This window comes from Megalobrama amblycephala, linkage group LG6, assembly GCF_018812025.1.
Source record: "Megalobrama amblycephala isolate DHTTF-2021 linkage group LG6, ASM1881202v1, whole genome shotgun sequence".
Taxonomy (NCBI): Eukaryota; Metazoa; Chordata; class Actinopteri; order Cypriniformes; family Xenocyprididae; genus Megalobrama; species Megalobrama amblycephala.
In genome coordinates this window covers 17,666,902-17,684,212 of record NC_063049.1, presented here as the reverse complement: position 1 = coordinate 17,684,212, position 17,311 = coordinate 17,666,902, and the positions used below count along the sequence as shown (strand labels likewise).

The 17,311-nt window shown below is 35.1% G+C and overlaps 1 protein-coding gene across 2 annotated transcripts; it reads right to left on the bottom strand.

Moving 5' to 3' along the window:
* Positions 1-354: 354 nt before the first annotated feature.
* Positions 355-16,679, bottom strand: fhl2a (four and a half LIM domains 2a). 2 transcript variants are annotated; one of them, XM_048193147.1, is made up of 6 exons: positions 16,536-16,679; positions 8,739-8,915; positions 7,395-7,569; positions 5,143-5,312; positions 3,077-3,263; positions 355-920 (listed from the first exon to the last, which is right to left on the bottom strand). In XM_048193147.1, the coding sequence occupies exons 2-6, from the start codon at positions 8,892-8,894 to the stop codon at positions 769-771; spliced, it is 840 nt and encodes a 279-aa protein (XP_048049104.1). In that variant the 5' UTR covers positions 8,895-8,915; positions 16,536-16,679; the 3' UTR covers positions 355-768. The 2 variants fall into 2 exon arrangements, with proteins under 2 accessions (XP_048049104.1, XP_048049103.1); XM_048193146.1 differs by lacking the exon at positions 16,536-16,679 and adding an exon at positions 11,040-11,336.
* Positions 16,680-17,311: the final 632 nt, after the last annotated feature.

Below are 17,311 nucleotides of genomic sequence, written 5' to 3'. Positions count from 1 at the left end.
CTCATGCGGTGCACCCTGGGATGCTTTTACACTGCATTTATATTAGAAGTTGAAGGAGTTTCCATGTATACTGGACACTAAGTTGACTGCATTTCCTTCACTATCTACTCAAACACCAAGAAATTCATAACTAGACATTATGCATTTGACTGCAAAATTAATTCAAGCATTTAATCATAAACCTTTACATAAAAAGCTTCACACCATGACTGACAAACTGAATATAACATATAAAAGACGGTTCATGTTGGTTTGCATTGTTCAACACTAGGTGGCCCTATTGTCTTATATTATTGTTTATGTATTGAGTGCTTGCTAGTGCAAATAGTCTACTTCATTCATGAGAAAAACAAATCTTTTTATATATATTTTTTATTTTTTTGTAGTAAGCTTTATTGGTTTTGCATTACTGTTTAGATTTCATGTATAACTGTTAGATGCATAAACAGGCCAACATCATTTTTTGCAAGTTAAGACATGGGTTACGCAACACATCCGAAAGCCAGTCAGACATTGAAAAGAGATAATGATGTGTATTTTCATTTACAGCTTAATCTCTAGAACCAATTCTTTCTTCAGTCTTCAAGTTAAAGCAAGCTCAAATAACTCTCTTGAAATAAACAAAATCTGCCTCTTGCTACTCATAAACTATTATAATCTTATAGTACCTAAATATATTCATTGTGCACACTGTTTCATGCTTTTCCAATGCTTTGGTTTTAAACATTTTAAGCATTGTGCATGCTTGATTTTTTTCCAGCCATGCTTTCAGATGTCTTTGCCACACTCGGGACATAGGATGTCATCTCTCTCGGTGAGGAAACCTCTGCCCACCAGAGACACAGAGCACTTCTTGCAGTTGAAACAGTCGTTGTGCCACTGGCGTTCCTCAAAGGAGATGTACTTGCTTCCTCCAAGTCCTGTGTGCGATGACAAACATGTTATGAGTACTAGCAACAAGCAGATGTAGTTGTGTTCCATAGAAGTTAATGGAAAGCTGGTAGATTTGAGCTCTTTGAAACAGGGTTGAGCAAAATTCAGAATTTAAGAAGTTTCTTCAATTCAGTTTTGTAGAATCTGAATTGGCCATGTGCCACAGGATGTTGAATTGGAAGAACAAGGTGAGGAATTTTTGGCGAGTTTTGCAACTTTAGGGAACATTCTGGTCCAGTTCATTATGTACTTTTGCCATTTTATTCATTTTTGTAAATGGTTTTATTTAGCTTGTTTGGGCCCTGTTTACACCTGGTATTAAGATGTGTTTTGGTCGATCAAATCACAAGTGGACAATGCTAAATACAGATGTAAATGGGGTCTCAAATTTTTTAACTTGTCCACTTTCAACCACATCCATAGGTAGTCAAAAACGCATTAGACCAGATTGCTTTCGTAGTGTAGTTGCTCATGCGTTCGAACAGCCACAAAAGACCGCCTACAGACTTAATTCGTAAACATGATGGGAAGTGCGCTTGCCATACGGGATTTAAACTTTGAAGTTTCGTTTGAAGACGAAAAATGTACCAAGCACAATGTTCTCTCACCATTCCTGATTTCTAACACACACACCAGTGTTAATTTCGTTGACGAATAATTTTCGTCATAATTTTCGTCAACTACATTTTTTCATGGATGAAAACGAGACGATAACTAAATAAAAATGCGTTTTGAAAGACTAAAACTATGACTAGAATATACTCAAATTTTCGTCAACGAATAAAAATGAGACGAAAATGATAGAGAGGGACAATTTGGGAAGATATCCAGTCAGGACTGCTGTCCTGTGTGGAAGATATGCACATTTGAAGTGTAACGTGCTGACCTAACCGCGGGAAAAGCGGCGTTGTTGCGCGCTCTACAGGCTAGTGCAACAGCACTTCAGACTGCTTCGCAATTAATGAATAGCGTACATTTATGCCAATCGATTGCTTATGAACTAATATTGATGAATTGTGACAATGTTTACTACACAATGTTTATATGGTAATATGTTTTAAACAGTTGTAAGAATGCATATTTTATCTCCCTCATGAGTAGCCTGCTACTACAATAGGCTACAGTGCAGGCTGCAGACATTTCAGAATAAGTCACGGTGTATTTCGGTATGGTTTATAATTATTATTTTTTCCTGGTCATTATTGTTATTTTGTTTAGCTACACAATAAACTATATTTAATTTAATTTCTATTTAATTCATAGTAAACTACTGTATCTTCTGTCACAGGAAGGAAAGAACATAAACAGTTTGGAGAATATCAGATCAGTGTATTGGATCTGTGTATTGTTAGAGAAACTGCGCATGCCATTTTGTCCGTTAGATCGAATGATCTGAAAAAACCCACACAGTTACCCGCCATATAGACCCTTGTCTCGAAGAAATCAGGACAGAAGTGGTTGAAAGTGGACAAAAGAGACAGACTAAAACACCAGGTGTAAACTGGTATGTGTCTCCCTCATCTACTTGTGATCCGATCGACCAAAACGCATCCCTAATACCAGGTGTGAACAGGGCCTTAGTATCAAGGCAACATTTCTAGTTTTTAATTTTTAAATGGGTCATGACATGAGAAATCAAAATTTCCTTGATCTTTTGACATGTAATGCATTGTAAACAAAGCATTTATTTAATCTAGCTCCAAAAATGGCTTGTTTGGATATTGTAGGTGTAAAAAATATATTTTGCATATGACTATTGCTGCATCCAAAATCAAGTACTGTCTGAGAATGTACTACATTTGAATTTGAATTTACTTTGTGGTCGTTAAAAAAGTACATTCTATATAGTATGAATGGGTAGTATGAATGAAATCCAGACGTACTACATCCGCCATGTTGTCACTGTCATGTGACCTACCAGCATCAGGTTGATAAATCCACTCCCATGGCCTCATGGGACAGTAAAGTGTCCATTGTATGCACACTTCAGAATCTCGCCAGAAGTAGTAGGTCATTCGGGGACTTTTCGCCTACTGTTTTTCGAATACTATGTATTTGGACATACCGCTCTTTTGGTGTACCATTTTCGCATACTATATAGTAGGGAAGTATTTGATTTCGGACACAGCGTATTTGTACATACCACTGATGGGGGTGGTGCAGGAGGCACATTTCTTGGCATACAAGTTGCAGAAGCAGTTGAGGCAGTAGGCAAAGTCATCACGAGAGGTGAAGCGCTGGCCAGACAGCTGCTGCTTACAGCCAGTGCACAGGAAACAGTCCTTATGCCAGGGCTGGTCATGGTACGTCACACCGCCAGTGGTGATGGGCTAGACAGAGAAGGAATCTGATCGGAATAGCATACTACCCCTTTTCTGCAGTATACAGTATGCAGATTATCTGTATGCATAGAATACTGAAACTCAAAAGTGCAATATACAGGTGCTGGTTATATAATTAGAATATCGTGAAAAAGTTCATTTTTTTATTGTAAATTATTTTTAAAAATGAAACTTTCATATATTCTAGATTCCCTACATGTAAAGTAAAACATTTCAAACGTTTTTTTTTTTTTTTTTTTTTTTTTTAATTTTGATGATTAGAGCGTACAGCTCATGAAAATCCAAAATCTAGTATCTCAAAATATTAGAATATTTCCTAAAATCAATAAAAAAATGGATTTTCAAAACAGAAATGTTCACGTTCTTTAAAGTATGTTCATTTGTACACTCAATACTTGGTCGGCAGCACATATTACAGCAAATGACTTGCTCCTAGCACAAATTACAGCATCAGTGAAGTGTGGCATGGAAGTGATCAGATTGTGGCACTGCTGAAGCACTATTGAGCCTTCAGATCATCTGTATATTGTTGGATCGACTGTTTCTCATCTTTCTCTTGAAAATATCCCATAGATTCAGGGGTCAGGCATGTTGGCTGGCCAATAAAACACAGTAATATCATGGTCAGCAAACCACTTGGAAGTGGTTTTTGCACTGTGGGCAGGTACTAAAGTCCTGCTGGAAAAGGAAATCAGCATCTCCATAAAGCTTGTCAGCAGATGGAAGCATAAAGTCCTCCAAAATCTCCTGGAAGATGGCTGCATTGACTTTGCACTTGATAAAACACAATGGACCAACACCGGCAGACGTCACGGCCCCCCAAATCATTACTAACTTCAGAAACTTCCCACTAGACTTCAAGCAGCTTGGATTCTGTGCCTCTCCAGTCTTCCTTCAGACTCTGGGACCATGATTTCAACATGAAATGCAAAATTTACTTTTATCTGAAAAGAGGACTTTCAACCACTGTTCACTGTCCAGTTCTTTTTCTCCTTAGCCCAGGTAAGATGCTTCTGACGTTGTTTCTGTTTCAGAAGTGGCTTGGTAGTCCTTTTCCTGAAGATGTCTGAGTGTGGTGACTCTTGATGCGCTGACTCCGGCTTCATTTGACTCATTGTGAAGCTCTCCCAAGTGTTTGAATCGGCTTTACTTGACAGTATTCTCAAGCTTGTGGTCATCCCTGTTGCTTGTGCACCTTTGCCTACCCAATTTCTTCCTTCTAGTCAACTTTGCATTTAATATGCTTTGATACATCACTCTGTAAACAGCCACCACATTCAGTAATGACCTTCTGTGACTTACTGTCTTTGTGGAGGGTGTCAATGATTGTCTCCTGGACCATTGCCAAGTCAGCAGTCTTCAGTGGTTTCAAAGAACAAGAGATACCCGGAATTTATACTGTAGGGATGGTCATTTAATTAAACTCAAATGTAAATATTCTAATATTTTGAGATACTAGATTTTGGACTTTCATGAGCTGTACGCACTAATCAACAAATTAAAAAAAAAAAAACTTTTGAAATGTTTTACTTTACATGTAGGGAATCTAGTATAAATGAAAGTTTCATTTTTTAAAATAATTTACAATAAAAAATGAACTTTTTCACAATATTCTAATTATATGACCAGCACCTGTACAGCTAACATGCCTGAAATATTGTATCTCACAATAAAAAGTGGTCGATGTATAGAATGTAGTGCACACTATTCAGTAAGTAGTGAACTAATATAAAAATTCTGAGCAGCCCTTTATGCTTAAAGAGTTTCTGGAGTCTTAAAAAGTTTAATGCAAGCGTATATGAACTTCTTGTAGCCTAGTAAAACATTTAAAAGCTTGTTTTAGTTTTCCTTCAACTGTGGAATCTACCTTCTTGCAGTGAACACATTGCATGGCAAACTGCTTTTCATAGCAGGGCACGCAATAGTTATGGTTGTCTTTGGGGATGAAGCTCTTGGTGCCAATTGGCTGCTGGCAGCGCTGGCAGGTAAAGCAGGTCTCATGCCAGCTGTTTCCTTTATGCTCCATCTTCCTGGAGCCTGAGGGAGAGGAAGAGAGCCATCTTATCTCCAATACAACAACATTCTGTTTATGAAGAGAGGATGGAGGAAGTTTGTAGATGTAAGTTCTTGTCCAAATATCAGGTCATGTTGTAGATAATCAGATACTTTCTATGCCCTCATAATTACATGCAATTATCTAAACCAGGTATTTTGTAACGTACACCACCGTTTTCCGTTTGAGTGGGCTGCATTTAATTGTAAGTCAAAAGTAGTAAAAACAGTAAAATTGTAAATTCAGTAAAGCTGAATTTTCAGCATCATTACTCCAGTCTTCAGTGTCACATGATCCTTCAGAAATCATTCTAATACACTGATTGTGTGCTTAAGAAACATTTATTGTTATTATTAGAAATGTTGAAAACGGCTTAATGTTTTAATCTTTGATGAATAGGAGGTTTAAGAGAGAAGTATTTACATTATAAATGTCTTGACTGTCATTTTTGTCAGTTTAATTAATCTTTCTTTAAAGGGATAAGTAAACCAAAAATGAAAATTCCCCTTTAAGTTGTTGCATATCAGTATATATTTTTTTGTTCTGCTGTACACAAAGGAAGATATTTGGAAGAATAGCAAATCTCACTTCCCACTGACTGCCATAGTATTTATTTATTTATTTTTATTTTTTTCTTGTTCCTACTATGGTAATCATTGGGTGGTAAGATCTACTTGGTTACCCTGACAGCAACATAGTGTCTGCCCAGATCCGGCCCACATCTGGTCCATGTGTAATCCACATCTGGGCCGACACTATGTTGCTGGCTGGGAAACATTTTTCCAAATGTCTTCCTTTGTGTACAGCAGAACAAAGAAATGTATACCAGTTTGAAACAGCTTCAGAGTGAGTATATGATGACAAAATTTTCATTTTCGGATGAACTATCTCTTTAATAAAAGTGTTACTTTAAAAAAAAAATTTTTGAAGTAGTGTATGTGTAGACAAATATAAGTTTAAGCCATTTTATATGGGTAAATGTAAATGAGTATTTATGAATTCATTCAAACGTGAACTTAATATCAATTTATTTATTTGCTTATTTATTTTTTCTTTATCTGTTCTGCTTGTTTGCATAAGTGGGCATTTGGTCACATTTAAATGGCTTATGGCCTATTTTTTTATTTTATTATTTTTCTTGAATACAGTAAAATTACAAATATGAAAAAGTAGATTTAATGCCAAATTCTACATAAACAAATTCTATATAAAGTAAAAAAACAAACAAACAACAACAAAAAAAAAACATTGATTTGATCTACAGTATATATGATAATATATATAGAGTAGCCTATATACTGTATATTCTTATTGGATTCAGATATCAAACACAGATAATGGATATTGAATTATTATCAGGATTACATTACTACAGCCATTTCAACTGTAACATAACAGCAAAGTTGAGCTGTTAAAAAGGCTTGAGATGAAGCATAAATCTCTTTCAACACATGAAAGCTCAATAAATACCAGCAGTGGTGCAGTGTAAACAGAGACAGCACAGAGTTTCATTGTTTTAAAGAGTCTGGCTTGTATCTTTTAAATCCATGTGCTCCACACTTACAATATTAAGTTTCACTCAGTGAGAGCTGGATCATTCCACAGGAATGTACACTAATTAAACACCAAAAATAGCTTTAATCTACACATATACTCAATCTATCCTTGGTTCCATCTATTCATTTTGACTGCTCAATATGATAAAAGAGGTGGTTGATCATAAAACATAATGGGTTAATGAGAGTGCAAGACTTTTACATGATCATGAGGACCTGTCTTTGAGGATTTATCAATGGATATTTATTACCAGTGTGCAGATCACTTAATCTATTGCTTTGACGTCATGATGGGTCTGTAATAAATCTGTATTATGACAGTTATTCTTTCTTCACAAGATCTAGGCAAAGATCGACTCTGTGTGAAAGGAAGCAGTTTTTATTTGCTTCAATGGAAAGAATGTGGTGCTGAATGAAATATGATTTTATGGCAGTGCTGAGTATAAAAGAAAACATCTACTGATATGAGGTAATACTTGAACGTTCCTCCCATGGTGAAGAATCTCTTACCAGGCATAATGGTCTTCTTGCATTCATGGCATTTGGAGGAGTACTCATTAGAATAGCACTCGGTGCACAGCAGCTGCTCATCTTTAGTGGAGAAGGGCTTGTCTACCAGTGAGCGCTTGCACTGGAAGCAGTGGAAACAGTCCTCATGCCAGTGACGGTCCTTGTAGGACAGATCCTAAAGCAGCAAAAGACGCACTTTGATGACAATTCTGGTTGAAATAGAGATATGGTTGTACCAGTGTTTGCATTTCACTATACTGAATCTGTTTTTGTGCAAGTGAGTAAATGCCTGCTCACATTTAGTCTAGAATTGAGGCCCGTTTACACCAAGAAAAGATAAAATAAATAAAAGAATAGCACTGTTCACACCACAACTATAACAATGACGATAAAGAGAAATGTTGGGATCACTTTCAGAATTTTTTTTTTTTTCCAGCTGAACAATAAAACACTGTCAGCCAATCAGAATCCATTCTAATTTAAAGGTTTGCACATTTAAAATGACAGACGCCATTGCGGAGAAGTTAATCACAGAGGTCCAGAAAAATCCACCACTGTTTGACAAATAAAACCCCTTTTTCATGGATACTGATATATGGAAAACAATCAGTCATACCCTCAGAATAAATGGTGTGAAGTATTAATGATGAGATCATAATGCCAGGCTAGCAAACAGTGTAACATAAAATTACCTCAGGTATCCAGCGCTAGTTTCGACAACACTGTTTGAAGCTGCAGTGAAAAAGACTAGGCGTTGTTTTTATTCCACTATATCGACTTCGTCAGCTAAATTCACTGTTAGATTAGATCGATTACACTAGCTATTCACTCAAAACATTGCACGCTGAGGACATCTGCTGGTTAAAGCCGTGTAAATGCAACAAAAACAGCAAAAACATGTTGTAGACATTTTGAAACTGCAGCACGTGAGCTTAGAATAAACAGACTGTTATCGTAAATATAGTTATCGTTCTTGGTGTGAACGGGCCTTTACAATAAGCATCATGTTTGCACAGCGCACACAATGCCGATTTCTCTCAACATGGGGACAGGAGAGCTGTCAGTCAATAAATGGATTAACAAAGTAACTAGCATTACTTATTTGAAAAAAGTATCTCAGATAATTTGTTGTAAATTCAAAAGTAATGCGTTACGTTTACTAGTTACTTGAAAAGTAATCTGATTACATAGCTCAGTTACTTATAATGCCTCGCTCCTAACACTGGGTCGTATGGACCTCCCACATTTGATGACAACACTGGAAAGCATTTTCTAGATCTGCAAGCTCTAATCTGATTGGCTGGTTTTGTGCAACTTCATATATGGTACTTTAATTAATGTTACCCTGCTGTTGCAGCCGATGGGTTTCTTGCACTCCTCACAGGTATTGGAGTACAGGCTCTCATAGCACTTCACACAGTATGGGTTTTCCTCACGAAGAACATACTTCTTCCCAAACAGAGACTCCTTACAGTAGTGGCAGTCATATCGCTCAGTCATCTTTACTTCAGCCTTTCAATCCTGTGATGGAGAGAGTTTGAGGAGATGTGAGAAAATGCTAGACCTTCTGATAAGATGATTGTAATCTGTGTTGACATAATATTTATTTGGTTCAAACTATTATAAACTATTGTGCTGTGAGATATTCAGAGTTAATATAGAAGCCACCTTGAAAATGGAAACCTGTAAATACATTTTTCAGTTTTTTGATATATTTACAACAAATAAATATTATGACTAAGATGTACAAGTATATTGGATTCTGCGCTATTTTTAGGTCACTAATAAAGTGAGTAAATCATTTCCAGATGTTCTTGCTTCCACTGAAGCACGAAATGCTCTTTGGATCATTCTCAAATCATGCTGGAGAACATGATCATCAGGATTTACTTGTGGAATTCATGAAACATTAAAGCAGTGTTATTTTTGAATCATTGGTCACACTCTTTATATTATGTCTTTAACTACTATGTTCTTACATTTAAAAAATGTTAGGTACAATGTACTTATTGTGTTAATGTTATATTACAAAACACTTTCACTGCTATTGAGGTGGGATACGGGTTTAGGGAAAGGGTTGATGGTCTGGTTAGGTTTAAGGGTGGTTTAAGGGTTAAGGTGTAAAGCGAAGGCTCAACAGTGTAATTGTAGATGTAATTAATGAAATTAATTACAGCTATAATGTAACACAGTTCGTATATACGGGAAGAAGGAGGCGGGAACCGGCGAACATTCAACATAACTTTAATTGAAAAATAAACAAATACAAAACGAAAGTAATGCCGGCAGACCCTCGCGGACGCAAACATAATTAAACATAAAATAAAGTCCAGGCCTGGTCCTCTCTCGCCCTTCACTGTCATCACTCCTCCTTTTATGCTCATTAACTCTCGCGCCACCGGCCTCGCGCCGTTCCCTCACAGCTCTCGCCCGCCCTGGTCGCCACATATAATTACCTACATCCAGGTATTTTGGTTAATATTTTTAATTAGATTTTATTTTTTATTTTCTGTTTTCATTTTGCCTTTAGGTAAAGTTTTAGTGATTTTGTTGTGTTTTTGGCATTTTTATAATATTTTTGTAATATACACTGTCAGAAAAAAGGTACGGCGCTGTCACTGGGGCTGTACCCTAAGGTACAAAAGTGAAAAGGTACATCTTTGTACCTTACTTACCCCTAAATGGTGCATATTAGTACCTTAAAGGTACATATTAGTACTTTAAAAGTGCATATTTGTACCTTAAAGGTACATATTAGTACCTTTTTACCTTTGTACCTTAGGGTACAGCCCCAGTGACAGCACCGTACCTTTTTTCTGACAGTGTATCTATAGAGTTTTTAGTAAGGTTTAGTTTTTAGTTTTATTTATTTTAGTACTTCAACTAAACGAAAATGAGAAATTTTGCCTTGGCAATTAGCTAAAATAAGTTTAAGGGTAATTATTTTAATTTATTTTATTTCAGTTAATTATTAGAAATGTTTTTTAAAGGTTTTAGTTTTAGTTAATGATAAAAACCATCCATTAAAGAAAATAAATAAATAAATGTTATTTTTCCAATTCAAATTCTTACTCCAATTTGTTATGACGATAAAGTAATTGATAATTTACAATATTATAGCCAATTTTATTAGTGATCTCCGACTTTTGTAGCCCACATAAATTTATATGATTCATGTTCTTACAAAAATTCAGAAAGACATATTTGAAAAGGAAGGAAGGAAGGTAGAAAGAAAGAAAGAAAGAAAGACTCACTGCATGGGCAACAGTAAGGCATCAGTTGTGTTGGATGGAACACACTGGAATTCCACAGTGTACTACATCATACCATCGTAACCAGCCTGTTATCTCACCTCCAGCTTTCAGCAATTATATTGTGTATCAGCATGTATTAGTGTGTGCGTGTGTAAATGTGTCTGTGCTGGCATGGATGTGATTACCTATAAACATTACTATGATTGGAGTTTTTCTGAGAATAATCCATCTTTCCTGTAATAGGCCAGATAAGTCTGATTTTAAAACTGATCTAAAAGCCAACCGTTCAAAGTACCTTTGGTTTCCAGAATGTATCTTTGAAGAGTTTTTATGACAGAGAGATTATGATTATGATTAAATTATTCTTGATAACAGAATGCCATCTACTCACGCAGCTGTCAGAGTCCTGGACCTGTTAACCCTCTCTGCGTATTGTTCCCATGAGCCCTGTGATGCTGCGTGCCGCCTCACTCTGTGCCACTGCCTCAGGGGTCCCTAGTGTCCTGCGCACGCTGTCTCCCTGCTTCTCAGCCCCCTGCTATCCCGTTGTGAGTGTGTGAGCCCACGTCCGGCCAGGGCTTCACTACCACACCAAATCCCCCTCAACAGTTTTACCATAAAAGGCAGCAGATGGAAACCAGGAGAAGCACGCTCTCTTGCTTAAAATCCTTCTAAGAAAATTCTTTGACTTGCACAGTCAGTCCTTCACTCCCCCCTCCTCTGCTTCCTGTTTGTCTTGCCCTTTTCTGCTGTCTCACTTCTTCAGGCTTTCTCCCTTTCTCCATCCAACTGGCAAGCCATCTCAATTCTTTCCATTAGGTTCCTTCTACGTCTTTTCACACTATCAAAATAGCATGCAGGTTATTCTGACCATATTTTCTTGAGGAAATTAGTTGTCTGAGGCTCTAAGCATGAGCTTGACAGTGACTGGTCAAGACATTTTTACAATAATATTCTGTTGAATATTGTCACTTAATGCTTATATTGCTTTTTTACTTAATATAAACATTTTACTTTTGATACAGACCATACATAAACTAAAATATCACTGTTTTGTAGTGTTTAGGCAAAGTTTGTTGAAATGCTTTTTTGGTTTTTATGGTTTTTAAAGTCAGCATGAAATGGAAGGTGCTCTCTAAAAAATGCTGGGTTGTTTCAACCCATGTTTGGGTCAAATATAGACAAACCCAAGAATTGAGTTAAAAATGTAACTAAAAAACTTAAACAACCCAGCATTTTTTTAGAGTGTGCGATACTCGAGTCCCACCCTAAATTTTTCTCGTTCTCGAGAAACCGTTTCAATCTGAGTGTAACAGCTTCTCAAACAAGAAAAAAATGTAGGGTGGGACTTGATTTTATCCAAGGGGAACTGATTGGATGGTTGTGGTTTGCTATTGCTGTGATGTCATGTGAGTGACAGGTTGTCCCGCCCTCAAGCCAGTAAACATGTCATCAGAGAAGAGAAGAGATGTTGATGCAAGAAGGAGGAGAAGATTTTGATTAAAGATTATGAGGGCACATTAAAAATATATATATATATATATATATATATATATATATATATATATATATATATATATATATGTGTGTGTGTGTGTAATGCATATATATGTAATGCATATACAGTACAGTCCAAAAGTTTGGAACAACTAAGATTTTTAATGTTTTTAAAAGAAGTTTCGTCTGCTCACCAAGGCTACATTTATTTAATTAAAAATACAGTAAAAAACAGTAATATTGTGAAATATTATTACAATTTAAAATAACTGTTTTCTATTTGAATATATTTCACAAAGTAATTTATTCCTGTGATGGCAAAGCTGAATTTTCAGCATCATTACTCCAGTCTTCAGTGTCACATGATCCTTCAGAAATCATTCTAATATGCTGATCTGCTGCTCAAGAAACATTTAATGTGTACAATTGTACAAAATATTTGTGTACAATATTTTTTTTCAGGATTATTTGATGAATAGAAAGTTCAAAAGAACAGTGTTTATCTGAAATCTAATCTTTTGTAACATTATAAATGTCTTTACTGCCACTTTTGATTGATTTAATGCATCCTTGCTGAATAAAAGTATTCATTTCTTTAATTTCTTTTAAAAAAAAATAAAAATAAAAATTCTTACTGACCCCAAACTTTTGAACGGTAGTGTATAATGCTACAGAAGCTTTGTATTTCAGATAAATGCTGCTCTTTTGAACTTTCTATTCATCAAGGAATCCTGAAAAAAAAAGTACACAACTGTTTTCAACATTGAAAATAATCATAAATGTTTATTGAGCAGCAAATCAGCATATTAGAATGATTTCTGAAGGATCATGTGACACTGAAGACTGGAGTAACGATGCTGAAAATTCAGCTTTGCATCACAGGAATAAATTACTTTGTCAAATATATTTAAATAGTACACAGTTATTTTAAATTATAATAATATTTTACAATATTACTGTTTTTTACTGTATTTTTAATTAAATAAATGTAGCCTTGGTGAGCAGACGAAACTTGTTTTAAAAACATTAAAAATCTTAGTGGTTCCAAACTTTTGGACTGTACTGTATATATAATGCATGGATAAATCATTCATAATAAATAGGCTACTGCAATATTACATTAAAAAAAGAAATTAAAAAAATGCCATTTTATTTCATGGTGACTTTAAGGAATATTTTTAACTCTTATACATATACAATTATATAATCTATAATTCGAAATTTTAAAGCGTGGTAAAAGGTACATTCATTATAAAAATACCAGTGGTGTTTTAAGATTTTCTTATTTTACATGACATTTCCAGGTCTACAAATCACACTTTTAAAATTAGGCTACCACATACAACCAACTTCCCCAAGACTGTGGGAACTCTAGATCTTATTTTCATTTCAATAAATAATTTCAAGTCATTTAAGGCACTTCTGTAAGCTGTCTAATCCAGGGCTATTTTTGGAAATGCACTGACACTTTTGCCTTAGACTTATCTAAAATATAGGGTAACACTTTATTTTGATGGTCCACTTTAGACATTTCTAGAAGTAGAAGTAACTAGAAGTAACTTTGCAACTACATGTCAACTACTAGTCATTAGAGTATTGTTAGTTGACTGTCTGCTTAATATCTGCTAACACTCTTTTTGACACTATATTGATGCTCCCCCAACAGACAATATACTGACAATAAGTAACTTTGCAAGTACATCAACTTATATAACCCTAACCTAGTAGTCTACTAATACTAGTGAGAGTTAGTTGACATCCATTTGCAAATTAATGAGTTAATTGACATGTAGTTGCAAAGTTACTTATAGATAGTAGAATGTCTGAAGTGGACTATCGAAAATTAAAGTGTAACCAGATGGGTGAAGCAAAAAGGTTGTCTAACAACCAAAAAAGGGTTTAGAAAAAAAGATAATTAAGGTTTATGTGATTCAATAATTCTTGATTTGGAATGTCATGATCCCACTAATGTGCAACGACACTGATGTGCTATAGCCAACAAAAGAAAACATTGTTTGGAGAGAAAGATTTTTTATTCATAAGATATCATGCAGTAGCTCTAAATAATTACATTTTCATCTACTACAGTTTCCTCTTACATTGTCAAAGGAAATCTTGTTATTCTAATCTTATTTGTCTTTATTGACCCTATTAAAACCGTCTCAGGACTGGGCCCACTTTCCCCTCCTCTCAAATCTTCTCTGTATAGTTCACATCAAGAATCCTCACTGTGATTTCCTGCACCTACCCTATTAAATCTACATTTGAGTTTGGTGGTAACATTGTAATAATTCAATTCAAGAATTAAGCTTGAAGGGATAGTTCACCCAAAAATGAAAATTCTGTCATCATTTACTCCCCCTCAAGTTGTTCCAAACCTGTATGAGAATTTCTTTGTTCTGCTGTACGCAAAGGAAGATATTTAGAAGAATGTTTGTAACCAAACAGATCTCGCCCACCATATGGGAAAAAAACACAATAGTAGTTAATGGGAGCGAGATCTGCTTGGTTACAAACATTCTTCCAAATATATTCATTTGTGTACAGCAGAACAAAGAAACGTATGCAGGTTTGGAACAACTTGAGGGGGAGTAAATGATGACAGAATTTTCATTTTTGGGTTGAACTATCCCTTTAAGTATGTTAAAGCTTATAAATGTCTAAGTCATCCTGTATGTCAACTGAGTCATTCTTGATATATCATAAAACCCTCTTTTAAGCTAATAAGCTTTTGTTTTTTGAAATGTTGTCACCAGCACACTTGAAACTGATCTCCTCTAACAAGGTCTCCTCTCTTGGGCATGATTTGGTATTTGTCTAATCTTTCTTTTTATAATCCTCAGCTGTGTTTGGAGACATTTCCAAGTGCCATCATACAAACATATCACACGCAATGCTAATTAAAAGTATAGCGGAGGTCTGAAAGATAGATGGAATGCTTTCAGACAACACTAAAAAGAGATTGCAGACAGGTGGATGGAAGACTAACCCTACTGAGACTTAGACCTTGTGTTCACGTTCCACACTCACAACCTTCACACCCCCATTCCTGCTCCAGCACTATCCATATCCATGGAAAGATTCTGACCACCCATCATGACTCTATAAATGCCTTTTATCTTCTCTATAAATGCTTTAAGAGGGACTTATAGCTGTCATAGACTTTATAGGGTGTCATATACAATAGCTATGGTAACCTGTTAACACAACACCAAGCCACTGTGAGACGAATTCTTAACTGTTACAGACGTTTGATAGTAGATTTTTAAAAAAATTGTGGTGAGTACATGCATATTATTATTATTTTATTTTGCTTTTATTTTTTTGGAAGAAAATAATACTTTTATCAATCAAGGATGCATTAAATTGATGAAAATGGACAGTAAAGACATTTATAACATTACAAAAAATGTATATTTTAAATAAATGGTGTTCTTTTGAACTTTCTGTTCGTCTTAAAACAAAAATATTAAGCAGCTCAACTGTTTTCAATTATGTGACACTAAAGACTGGAGTAATGGCTGCTGAAATTTAGCTTTGCAATCACATGAATAAATTACATTTTAAAATATATTCATACTGAAAACAGATGTTTTGAACCGTAATAATATTTCACAATATTACTGCTTTTACTGTATTTTTAATCAAATAAATGCAGCCTTGGTAAGCATACGAGAAAGGTAACACTTTACAATGCTTGTTAAATGTAATTATATATTATGCAAAATTATATGCATCTAACCCTAAACCTAACCCTATAGTAAATACATGTAGCTCAGTAATATTACTCATTACCTTATGTATAATTACACTGTAACAAAGACACCTTAAAATAAAGTGTCCTGTGCATTTTAGAAATAATGCATATTTTAGTCTAGAGGAGCAACATATTCACTTAACAGTTACAAAAATCATAAAGAATAAGACATGAGCGCAGACATAGAGACATATATTATATTATTTGGGTTACACTTTATTTCAATGGCCCACATTAGACATTCACTATACGTAACTTGTCAACTACATATTAACTAACTCTCATTAGAGTATTAGTTAGGTTTGGGTTAAGTGTTAGGGTTTAGGTAAGTAGAATAAGTTGACATGTAGTTGCAAAGTTACTTATAGTCAGTAGAATGTCTGTAGGGGGACCATCAAAATAAGGTGTTAGCAGACATTAAGCAGACAGTTTACTAATACTCTAATGAGAGTTAGTTGACATTGTACGTTGTGACATTGACATTGTTGCAAATGTACGTATAGTTGGTAGAATGTCTAATGGATCATTTAACAATAAAGTGTTAAAAAGTAAATGGAATAAAGTGATGGAGAGTAGCAGTGAGGTTTGGTGTTAGTAATCTCATGCATAGACACAAGCGTCTGTGGCTCTTACCTCAAGAGAAAAGCTGTCTGTCTGTGTGAAGAGTCTGGCCAGACTGAGCTTGGTGTCTCTCGGCTGGGGCTGTATGTTCTATTAAATTACTCCACCTATGGGGTGACTAATTGGAGTGGTGGGGTTTAGGCAGGCTTTTTCTATCAAGAAGAGCTATAAATACAACACAGCGACTCCGAAAGCACCACTACAGAAGATAAAACCCATCTCTGTATGCAGTCACACACACATATACGTTCCCTCTTACTTCTTCAGTCCTGTGTCCTTTTAAGGCCTCATTTTATTTTTTGATAATAACATTCATGTTGAAATACATTTAAAAATATATAATTCTATTAAAAATATGCATAACTAATTGATATTTTGTCTTGTTTTCCATAATATTAAAAAAAAAAAAAAAATCTATCCCTGAAGCATGGTTGAAAAGCAAAATTGTATGATGATATTAAGACTCATTTTCAGTTAATATATCTTGAATTAAATGTAATTTTCTTACTCTGTTGTCAATTTCTTTAAGCATAGACTTCACAAAAATGTGTTTTGCTTAGTACAATAAACTGAATTTAGTTTATGATTTAGGATGTAAAAAGCGACTGCTCTTCATGCCTGTTATTCCCTCACTTCATTTCTTCCCCTCAAGCATTTGTGAGAGAGAAGGGAGCCAGAGCAAACAAACATATTGGGGTATGTTTACAGACCTCCTCTCTTGCACTAGCTCTTTTTTTCTGCTATTGTTAGTGAAACTGTTTTCATATGACAAAGCACATTCTTATGTG